The 12094-nt window shown below is 42.0% G+C and overlaps 1 protein-coding gene across 3 annotated transcripts in view; it reads right to left on the bottom strand.

The window, feature by feature from the left end:
- pdlim7 (PDZ and LIM domain 7) overlaps positions 1 to 11296 on the bottom strand; it is a 41750-nt gene extending 30454 nt beyond the window's left edge. For 2 of the 3 annotated variants that reach the window (XM_050043269.1, XM_050043271.1), the window contains exons 1-2: positions 11121 to 11296; positions 8662 to 8760 (exon numbers count right to left, since the gene is read on the bottom strand). In XM_050043269.1, coding sequence (XP_049899226.1) covers positions 8662 to 8760; positions 11121 to 11150 — 129 coding nt within the window. In that variant the 5' untranslated portion in view covers positions 11151 to 11296. Of the gene's footprint in view, positions 1 to 8661; positions 8761 to 9623; positions 9782 to 11120 lie in introns of those variants that run through there. The other variant, XM_050043270.1, reaches the window with a different exon arrangement.
- Positions 11297 to 12094: the final 798 nt, after the last annotated feature.

Below are 12094 nucleotides of genomic sequence, written 5' to 3'. Positions count from 1 at the left end.
GGATGAGTCTTGTATAGTAATTATTCGGGGCTTATTACTGTGGGATCACTGTCACAAACTTTTTAACAGGCTTAATGAACTGACAAAGTACAGAGTCGGATAAAGGCGAAGCAGTTTTAACAGCTCAGGGAAAATAACCATGCTGACATTCATACATGTAACCATGGTTACCAAATGATTTGCATAGTTTATAATCATAGCCTTATACAGATCAATTGTAAAACTGTAGACGGTTTTAGTCAAGCCGGTAGGTCTTGTCTCAAGAAAAAAAATGTATATAGTACTTAAGTACTTGAAAATGTCATTGTGTTACTACACTACCTATCATTATGTTGTACAGACCAGCAGATCAAAGCAAAATGCAGGTAATCTAAACAAACAAAAAGTCATGTTCAGTTGACTTTGCTGCAGTATCTGTTAACAACACTTAATAATCAACCCGGGGAGTCAGTGTGTCTGGGTCTGACAAGCCAGATGAGATATTTCACTCATCACTACGGGAACAGGCATTATAGGTCATCATGATGTCATCAGTCATCAGCGTGTGATTTGCTGCAGATGTGACTCAAGACTATGAAAGGAACCCTTGAAAGCTGCAGACAGGGAGCATATGTTACAAATACTCACATCATTTACTGGAAGAACCCATCGAAACAGGTAAGTCACTGACAAGTTTCACTGACAAAACAATGACATCATCCTCTCGGGGTGTCATGCAGCCTGCAGACACATTGAGTCAGAGCAAAGAGCTGGAGTCTTGTTACCAACAGGAACAGCAAGACATAGTCTACATAGGTAGTGGGTTTTTTACATGTACAAAGTGGTTCAAAAGGACATGACAGACAGTGTAGTCTAATTTATAGAGCACAGATGCCAAATCGTGTTTAGTAAGGGCTTAGTCAGCTTGCCCATGCGGCTTAATGAAACTCAAGACTTGTGTCAAAGACTCAGATAACTGGAGTACAAAGTGTTCAGCATCAGATAAGTGAGCGGGTGCCAGGATTTCTGGCAAAAAAACCTATTAGGATTACTCTCTGATGTCATGGATCCCTGCAAATGTTAGCTCATCAAAAGCTCAGAGGACTCAGCGGTTCAATCAATAGTTTTCTGCCATGTTCAGCTAAGCTATCACACTCGCCGCTTTGATTCTGCACATTAAACATAAACACTTGTGCGAGCAGGGAGGTAATATGCTCTGTAAACTGATGACAGCTCAGGCTGAGAAACTACTCGGCACCCCGAGAAGACAACAAAGTTAAAGCCTGCCTCGAATCAAAACACGGCAAAGTTAAAAATAGGAAAGAAATGCATTCCTCAGGGGTAATCCAGGCTACACTTATTTTACAGCCGAGTTCAAACATCACTTTAATTGCCTTTGATTTGCACTCACTGGAAGCAATTAGAGGGGTTAAGAAAGAAATAATTTCTCCGGTTAGGAAGAACTTGAAAGAGCCTGAACAGTGCACACTGGAGGAAAACAACTGTGACATGGACACAAGTGACATTTTGTGAAAAGGGGGCACAGCCTGGCATCATGCCACTGAGGTTCACTACAGAGAGCCGCACAACACTTTTTGCTTCTACACTGCATTGTAAAACTTGAGCACAAAACAATGCTTTTATTAGCATTTAACAACAAAAAATCCCATGAGCGTTAGCCACAGAAGCACTGTCAAAGCCTCAAGGGAGCTGTAGTTGTTTAAATCTAACAAAATCTCTATTAAAATAAAGACATGTTAAAATATTACTAGCCAGTGCAGCAATAATACCAATGCAACACAGAACATGAACAGAAAACCCCATCATTGTGAGTCATCTTTTCAGAAAGAATAATAAAATAAAGAACTCCTTATGAGGATTAAATTGAGCAATGAAAGCTAATGCAAGCCAAGCCTGAAGTGGGGTGGGACTTTGGGTCTGTGCAAAGAGCTGAAAAGTTAGTCTATTTTTAATAGAATAACAGGGGAGATGCAGACAGGTGACGAATTAAAAAGGAAATCTATGAATAAATGAGGAATGCAAGAAAGAAAGGAATGCAAATGTTTTCATACAGAGCACAAAGGATCAGTGAGTAGCTTGATGAATATGAAAATAATGTAGCAGAGTTTCAGAGACTTGAGGAATCTAAATCAAGGAGCATTAAAGCTGCTTTGGAGGCTCATGGTGGCCCAAAACCCACCGGTGCCCCCTGGATAAAAAGTGCAGGATCCGCTCAGGCGATCAAGGAGTGCACTTGGTGCGGTCTGCTTGGACTTTTGGATGGCGGCTGCCTGAAGTTGTCGGAATTGCATCTCTGTCATTCTCACCCACAACGCAGGCCACCAGTGACAGTCCAGTAACAAGCTGTGAAAATGACATGCATGCACATCCCCTTTATTCCGCGGTCTCACGCCATCTACTGAGCCTTTGAGGAAGTGCAGACCAGATTTTACTGCGCATGTGCCATCCCCCCATGTTTGACCCCGTGTCTCAGCCGTCTCTTGAATAGCCTTGACCAAAACCAAAAGCCCCAACTGAATTGTGATGCTATTTTAGCATGTAGGCTAATTAAAAACTATGTCGTTGTTGGTGTCCTTTTCCTTGAAAAGATAAACATACAGCTTTAATTTGAAGGAGTACATTGATCATGAGCAACAAAACACTTACTGGAGCCGAGCCTTCTCAAGATTAGGGGACACACATGGGTGTCCACAGAACCCATTTTCATTCAGATACCTTGAGGTGAGGTACCCCTTTAAAAATGGCCATGCCAGTTGTTCCATTGCCAAAATTTAGCTTAACTCTGGAGCATTATTTAGCCCTTTCCAAAAAGCTATGCCAACATGGCTGGTACCAATGGATGCTATAGGTTGTCTAGTTTCACAGGATACCACTACCTTTGCACACTCTTGAAAAATGAGCGCACCACCATCTCTTCAACTATACGTTTAAACCAACAGTGACCAGAGCTTCCAAAACGGCAAAAGTCATTAATTGTCAATGAGAGCCCAGCGACTCGGGCGACCTGGTCGTCAGCCGCGCGTCTGGGGCAACCAAAGCGACCGGAGTGGGTCCGGAGGGAAGTTAAAACTCATTTAACTTTATGGTAATGAGCTCTGACACGGTTCTGCCACAACCACTCAGAATGCTGACGTGCTTTGTTGAAGCGGGTCCCAGAGAACAAGCCATGTAACTTTGGTTCCTACAGCACACTTGTTCCGAGAATGAATATCGAGAAGTTTTTTACTTGCGTTCACGCCCACTCAGTCCTTTATATTGTGTCGCTGTTCGGTTACAGAGACCAAAATAAAAAGAATGAGGCTTGGGACCGCGTCGCGGCGGTTGGTCTGGTGAGTTTTAAAGTGTGTAATGTTAGTAATAGAGGAGAGAATTGCAGGCTAATGTTGCGACGTAGCATGCAAGTCTTCCTTGCTTGGTTTCAATGGGATGACATACGTTTTCTGTTTTCATTGACCAAACATAACTTTCTGTAGGCCAACTATGAGCTTTTTGACTGGACAACAGCAAGCAGCAACTACGCTGCTTTCAAGCCAGTAGTCCGCTTTGCGGCTCCTTTAAATTGACAAGCATGATCCAACGTTCAGTGATTCTCATGATGAGCGACTAGAGCGACCGAAGCTGACAAATATTTTTGACAGTCGTGCTTCTTGGGCGTCCGCGAGAGACTTTGCCTCTTTGGAAGCTTCTTGTTTGTACGTACAATAAGACAGTAATGTCAATCCTCCAATAAATTTTACCTGTGAAGGCCCCCCCTTCTTGGAGGCTCCACTCCTAAACCCTTACCCAGACATTTTATGTTGGATTTGCCTTCAATTTGTCGCCCATCTGAAGGTAGTCTAAAATTAAATATCATCATCCAAGATTTTACCTTTATAGCTGACCTCCAAATATAAAGGTGAGATCAAGAGAAAAAGAAGAGGTTATGAAGTCATACAGATTGCAGATTGTATTTGTATGTGCATGTGTGAGCTGAGTTACTGATGGACACAGACACCTGTGCTCCTGGCTCAGGTTCAGAGTGCAGCTGCTCCCTCACTTGAGAAGGCAGCAGTTAAAGTTGCTGCGTTCAGACCTTTGGATGGTAGGGGGCGAACAGGAAACCCTATACCCCCCCAGCAGTTTGTCAATACGATGAAGGACAGTGGAAAACATGTTTCTGACGGCTTCACACTGCACAGTACCACACAACAACTGGGGATCTAACATGCTGTATGTACGATAACATCATGTAGCAGCTATACCACGAAGAAGGCTCTTTGATTTGAAGTATTCCTGTGATGCACGTAGCAAAAGAAGAGGCAGACTCATCTTGTCATAAATTATTTGGTGCAAACATGACTGTAGCTCACTTCACACTAATGGCATGACGTTAGTGCAACTGAAGGTATTCACAACCACCGAATTAGCCCAACAGTTAGCCTGTTTCAAGGCTTTTTGGCAGAGCAGAGCAGCAGAGCAGTTTTGGTATGCTATCAAATTTCAAAGCATGAGCCAGCCTTTCAAAATGCAACGTCTTGAATTCACCTTTGAAGTGCTCCCCTTGACTGACCCTACAGGTGAGCCAGGACCTCATACTCGGTCCAGGCTGGCCACACTCGTTTTTGGTTAAACTAATAATGCACTAAAGTTTATCTACAGCTGTAGATATACCGGCCGTGTAACTCTGCACCAGCGCACTTTTATTCTTTCCACGGCTATTTGGGGGCCGAGAGACAGTCTGTCCTTACATCATTCACACAGCACAGCTGATGCAAAGCCATAAATATCCCTCTGAGAAATGGAAAACCAAACCTGCAAGTATGTGGTCCCCCTGAAACGGCTGCAGTGGAACACCTAGCACTAATTCACCTTAAAACACTGCTGCACTGATCACAACATAAGGCATTCACATCCAACTAGCCACACATGAAATGCCCCCCTGCGGGCGATCTATCAGCAACTACTGAATTATTAACTCACCCCTCTAACAAGGCCTCTTTTCCCTGAGTCTGTGTGTATGTATGAGGAAGGGACGGTGTTTAAGAGTATACAAGTGATAAAGCAACAGATGGCCTACGAGCCAGACAGAAACAGGAATAAAAGGACTCGATGACACATCCAGCTGTGGTGGCGGAGAGACATTCACATATCTCCTCACTCGCTTGTTGACTTGACATCATGTGCAATTTCCTCCGAACATTTGATTTCAGTGTTGTGGCATGTGTTTGTCTATAGAAACCAGATGGTGCTCTGGAGGCTCCGTTATGGTATCATAATGTTTATGGAATCACGATGGCACGAGATCTGGGGCAGATATATGAAGGAACTCCTTAGAGGAGTTGCAGGGCTGCCACAAACTGGGGGTGGACTCGACTGGAACGGCAATGAAATGGTATTACGACATCATGCTTCCTAAATTTTATGCCTTTCCTTTTGAAAACAGGATGTTGGGGCAGACATGGGGAGAGAGACATAATTTTACTTAAGTATACCTCAGTGTTCCCAAGGTCACGGAAGTCCAGAGAAATTAGAGAGAAACAGTTGGCACAAGGGATGGTCAGAGAAAGTAAAGACACAGCACATTGTTTCTGGAGGCAGAACCAAACAACAACTCAACCGACTGTCGAAAGATTTTTTACAAATGTGCAGTGTGAAATTTAACTTTTGTAATGAAAAATACCATCAAATTGCTTTATGGGAAATGTAGGATCCAGTATTTTTTGGAGCTTGGCCCATACTAGGGACTGAAGTTGGGATATCTTGGCCTTTATGAAAGTACAATACTAATTTGCTGGAGGACCCCTTTAAATAACATTTGAATGCAAAGAACATTACATTACCAACCCTAATAGTCATGTCAGTGCACCAGTGCCAAGCAGCATCCAACTTATGTTCATCCCAGGCTGGGAGGAGAGTCTACTGACACACACAGCTGTGCCCAGTATCACTGTGTCTAGAGCAGCAACAACTAATCAATTACTTGTCAACTATCAAATTAATCGCCATCTAATGTGATAACTGATTAATCAGTTTGAGTTACCGCCTCATGGATACAGTTACAGTTTAAGAGTCACGATGAGTGCTCGGTGCTGATTTCACTGATTAGAAGTTTTCATACATCTAAACACGAGGCTAAGAAAACAAAAAGTGTGATATTAATACTAAAGAGTCAAATAAAAGTTATGTACACATTTTTTTCAGCACATATTGTGCTAAGGTCAAAAAGTTATTTTTCCTTTCACAGTGACCTAACAGTTTGTCTTGGCATTGGTCCCCTCATCTCTGATCTCACCGGAAAACTATTCCAGTGAGATTGTGGGAGTCCATCATACGCATTAGAATAAGTGAGTGTTGAAGACATATTAGACACAGAGGGAGACAAGAGGATTGTCTGTTGGCAGCGACCGGGTGGATACGAGAAAAATCCCAGGAATGCTGAGAAAGCATAGCTTTCCATACTCGCAGACAGAGGAGGAAGGAAACAAGAGCATTCATAGAGCATGGAAACATATATACCACCTCACTCACACACACAGGAGGTTACAAGTCACCCACAACTTTCCAAATTAATACAAAGATCTCCATTTATGGTCAAACAAAAAGAGGGGAAATGTTAAATATGAAGTTATTGATGCGAGTCAGTAAGACCAAATCGTATGAACTAAATAACCATGAACTCTGAATAAATCTCAACAACACTGGCTGTCATCTAATCTGTACAAAAAACACTTAAAACACACTGATCTTCCAGGAGTTATCACTTGCAATCTTTTTGCCTTGCAGCGTTTAACTGAGCCCTTTTTTCCCCCGTCACTCCACATGTTCCTCATTGTGTAAATCGCTTCTAACCGACTGTCTGGGCTGAGATTCTTATCTCATCAGCTACAAACCAGCAAAGAAAGACCGCCCATTAAAATCATCCAATGTAAGCCAAGCGAGTGCAGGCCCCACTTGTCTTCCTGTTACTAAGGGATACTGTATATCTTTGAGGTTTACATCCCCTGGCTGGGTTGTTTTCATCCTCTGCGACTGTGTGATTCACTGTCCGTTCTTTTTATGACAATCGCGAGGAGAGCCAAGAAGTAAAGAGAGCAAACCTGTCACATCTTTATAACTCCTGTACCCTGAGGCCTGGTGGACTGCTGGAACAAGCCACAAAGATATTAGCCACTGACCAGTCGTTAAGGCTCCAATCTTAGCAGTACTGTGGGGTTTGGTTTTTCATAGAGTGGGAGCCATTATCAATTTCACACCAAGCTGCTTAGACGAACCTGGGTCTAACAAAATGTATGGAGAGACAGGCGGACTGCAATACAGAAAATGCAAGCCATATTTCTGTCAGCGAGGAAAATAATCAGCATGCGTAATGTACCTGGATTGCAGTCAAACTGGCCTCCTGCACCGGCTGATTAGTCAAGGTAATTCAACTATAACTACTGACGCACCCGCATGACATTCACCCCACAGTACGCCATGCCAGTCTACACTGAAAGTCAACACCTACATCCCACCAAGAATCCTTATTTTGTTTTGGGCAATTCATCAAATGGGTTTTTTACATCTGTTTGGTCTTTTATGGGTAGAAGAAAATGTTTCTTGTCATGAATCCAAGGGGAACATTGTGTTTCTGACTGTGTTGCCTGCCAGAACGCTGAAACAAGACATGTACTGACAAGGCTGGTGATAACTGCTGCCCTCGCCACAGGATTACGTCAACTCTACAGACACCTCAATGCGATGCTACTTACGACACACACTAGACTCTTTAGGCCGTGCTAATCAAAGCAGTGCAACACTCGTTTGCAGCTTTTCATTTTAATGTTACATTAAACCTAACTTTTTGGCAGCTACAAAGAAAAAAAGCATTTAAAGTGTTTGAGAGGCTATGCGGAGTAACCTCATGAGACCTGACCCGTATATAATTACCTATTAACTCCTAATTATCTCTGAAATAAGAAACTGCACATACTGAACATAATTGATGATTTAATAAATGTAAATCAGTCTAACACTTATATATCACCCCAGCCTCTAAGGTAGCAATATAACAACGTCAATGGGGAATGAGTACATAATAGGAAGTTAGATCTGTGTGTGCAATAGCTGGCAGCAACGTAGGAATGATTTTATGTGTGCGCATGCGTGTGTGGCTGCAAGTGTGAGTCTGTGTGTTTGTCAGGCAAAGCAGCAGTGCACTTATAAGGCCTGGAAAGTGGTTGCTGCTCTCTTCAATAGCAACAGTAGTTTATCGAGCTTTTAAAATTCATTGAGTAAAGCGGTAGGGACCAACCATGGAGAGCACAAAGCCCTGAGAAACAAACAACACGTCCTTGTGACCAATTAAAACTATTAATCCAAAAGGTACTGCATGTTGAGAGTGACTGGATGAAGGCTGGCATGTGCACCATAAAAGTGTGAGTGATATGAAAATGAACACCACAGTTTGCAGACAATCCTTCACTGAGGAGGCCTGATGAAAGATGACATGCATATGCTCAGGTAATGTGGAGACCTAGACTACTGAACAATAACAAAATCTTGTAAATAAGCTCTCATATAGAAGGAGGAACACAAAATACTTAACAGGGTGATCCTCTATGCAAACCTTCAAGTAGAGCGTAAATACATCACTGATTACCGATGCAGAGAAGTACAAAACTCCAATAACAAACAGTTTCTTACCCTTGACACGGTGAGGGGCATGCTGAAGTCCTTGCCACCCTGCAGCCTGAAGCCCCAAGGCGCTGGGCCACTGAGGGTTACGGAGTATACGTTCATAGCCTTGGGGGAAGAGAAAGGAGGAAACGGTGTCTTAATTAGTCAGAATGCCCGGAAAAGGTTTTCGAGGCCACACGTCCTATTCTCCCTTATCCAAGCAGCCGAACTGCTGGTTGTTTCCAACACAAACATCCCACACAGAAACTCACGCTGAAGTTGTTTTCTTTCACAGTATGTACTGTTAAATCTTTAAAAAGTTCTGTTTTAACAATAACTTTGGGTGGATATAATGAATTGTTCTATTTGAATAAGGCTATCTGCATTAACTTACAAAATGATAAAATACCAGATGTGCCGCTGGGACACAATGTTCCTACATTCATCAACACATAGTTGCGTTATAATCTCAGGTGAGCACTCATATAGTGGCCCAGTTTAGAGTGTAAAGACTATACTATACTGCGACTGAGCATTAGAAATCGACTGGACAATTTGAACAATGGCAACAGTCAACAGTTATCCTCTGTCTTTCAATGGGAATACAACCAACTCACTGTATATAAACTATTATGAAACACTGGAGCACTTCCCCACAGCATACAAACTTGCCTTAACATTTTTGAATATTTTACATAATTAGTACAGCTGTGGAACCAAGACAACAGTGTCAAACAACTTCCCCAGAACTAATTAGTGACATACAATGGCAGGGTCACAAAATAACCAGGTAATTTTAAGAACCAAACGCAACTTGAGACACTGGGCTATGTCACTTGCTCTGCTCTGCTCTTCCTTGTGAGCTACAGCTGCACCACTGACCTCTGTACCTGCATCCCTTAACACACCTCCTGCCTCACCCCTACCAGGTGTCATCGCTTTTGGTGACACACACCTAGCTTCCTGAGATGCCACCATGCAAAACCTACCTTGTCCTCAAGGGCTGGCCTGTCGCCCAAAACCTGGGAGAAAGCTAAAGAGTCAGTCAGCTAGGGCAAGCAGATTCTCTCCCTGTTGGCAAACCCTACCCCCGACACTGTCTGCGACACAGGCAAGCCCTCGCCTCTGCTCACTCCTCAGAGGCTATATAAGGAATGTAAAACTACACCAAACTATTTCAGCCCAACACCCACATGAGTCACAGAGAGGGAGAGAGAGAGAGAGAGGGGGGTAGAGGAGGACGGAGAGAGGTAACGTCAACTATCCCTATATTCTGGTAAAAGCCTACTTACATCAAAGTCAATGGATTTTTTTTTTTTTTTTAAAGTGTACTTGAGAAGCAGCAGACGGCCACAACTGAGGCAAAGCTTAGGGAATTCTACATTCCTTCTGGAGGGCATGAAGCCCAGTGCCACCAAACCGGCAATTATATTTAAAGTTCTTAAAGCAACAGAGGAGCTCACATATATATAGTAAAAACTGAAACAGGGCTAATTGATAAGAGAAAAAACAATGGCAGTACAGTCCTTGTCTTACTATAAAGCAACCAAAATACCTCAACCCACAAAACCTGCTAATTAGAAAAGCGAAATTCTTTAAAAAGTTTCAATTTGCACAAGACTGTCTAACTAAATGCACTTCCTAAATGACATAAACAGCCTTAATTACCAAAACTTGGATAAGTTAACTGTCACTTTTCTCGTATTTATACCTCCTACAAATAAGTCTAAGAAAAGCTATTATAATAGCAATTATGAGACAGACAGCTTGTGACAATAACTGCAAAGACCCACAGCAGCAACAGGTAATGGGGGTTAGATTGTTCTTGTGTTAACAGCACAATGCAAATTGATTTAGTTGCTTTTAAAAAGATTATAATAAAACAGTAAAAGCAAGAGCGTGAATCTGGAGGCATTTCAGTTAATTAAATACTACTCATTATATTAAAGTGGAGAGAAACCATCTACCAAAGCCAATGAATATGCTTGTAATGCCTGTGGTACTCATTCAAGTGGGTGCCCCTGTTTATGGTGTTGCTATTTATAATCTATGGTGTCACTATAATATATCTATAGGATCTTGCTGTACAGTAATACACTGAATTATAGGCTTTTTTTCTCTTACATACTACACAATTATGACTTTATATAGCTTACTTTAATTGAGTTCAGTGACAATCATTTGCAACAGGTAATGAAAGACTGCAGGCTGGTTGTGCCACTACAGTGCAGACCTTGCAATGAACATTCACAATGGAAGGAGCAGGAAGAGACACGAAAACCTAAAGTAAAGCAAAGTACTTTGCAACCGCTACAGACCGACAGTGTTTCGCAGCAGCTAAGCCAAACTGTGTGGGGGCACACACAGCCCATACAATAAGTTGTACTGTGAAGAAGTTGGCGTCACAAAGTTACTCCACACACACACATACACACACATACACGAAGGAATGCATTCAAATGTGTGGATATAATGAATCAGCTTACCTCCTGGCCCTCGCTGTGTTCGCCAGACATCACGAGTCGGTCTACCGGATAAGAAGAAGTCAATCGGTAAGAAGGCTAAAGTTTCGGACTTCCTTAAAGCGGACGTCAGGAAGCCACCGTGGATCCCCTTGGTGAGCTGCAGGATCATTCCCTCAAATTCTTTTTAGTAGGACTCGGCTGAAACGTCAGAAGTCACATGGGCCGCTGCTTCATTTCATACTCGGGCTGTAAACCAGAAGAGGCCGTGCTCTGTCTGCAGACATTATCAATCATGATGGCTTTAATGCCACTTTAAAAACCAGTTCAGTGTCCTTTGTATTGGAAAAAGACAACAATAAATCACTGCACAAAACAACCCAACAAATACCTAATATAAATGTTTTATTTTTCAGCAACAATAAGCTTTTTAATAGAAACTCCAGCACTGGTGTTGAGTGATATCTCAAGAGCGGCTGTTAAATGTGTTTATAATGATTACTGAGTGGCCGCAGGTGTGTGCAATCAACCACTGATTAGGCAAATAAGGGATTAAAAATCTGGATGTATGTTTTGTTTGCTTGTTGTATTGTTCTACATTCATATGATTGCTGTTACTGTTACTTTTAAGAGCAATATTTTACACACAGAACATAATGCGCTTAAAAACATGTAATGCATAGTAATAGACTACAAAATAGCTCCACCCCACCTCCACCAGCAACATTGCACAGATGTTTTGTAGCACTTCCTGTGAAGGCATAGGCCTACATTATAAAGGTTTTAAATTATATCATGGTTTTGCTTATATTTATTAAATAATAACAATTAAAAAAAATCATAGTTCTTTGGTATGAAAAGCTTTAAGGTTGCCTCCTTGTAAAGATAAATCCACTTGGCTAGTGTCTTTCTTTCCAAGTAGTCATTCTGCATAATTGCTTTGATTTTAATTGCCAGACTTTTCTCAACTCAAATGTATTTATAAAGCACATTTAAAA

This window comes from Epinephelus moara, chromosome 4 (assembly GCF_006386435.1).
Source record: "Epinephelus moara isolate mb chromosome 4, YSFRI_EMoa_1.0, whole genome shotgun sequence".
Classification (NCBI taxonomy): domain Eukaryota; kingdom Metazoa; phylum Chordata; class Actinopteri; order Perciformes; family Serranidae; genus Epinephelus; species Epinephelus moara.
The sequence above is the reverse complement of the archived record's forward strand: the minus strand, read 5'-3'. Positions and strand labels throughout refer to the sequence as shown.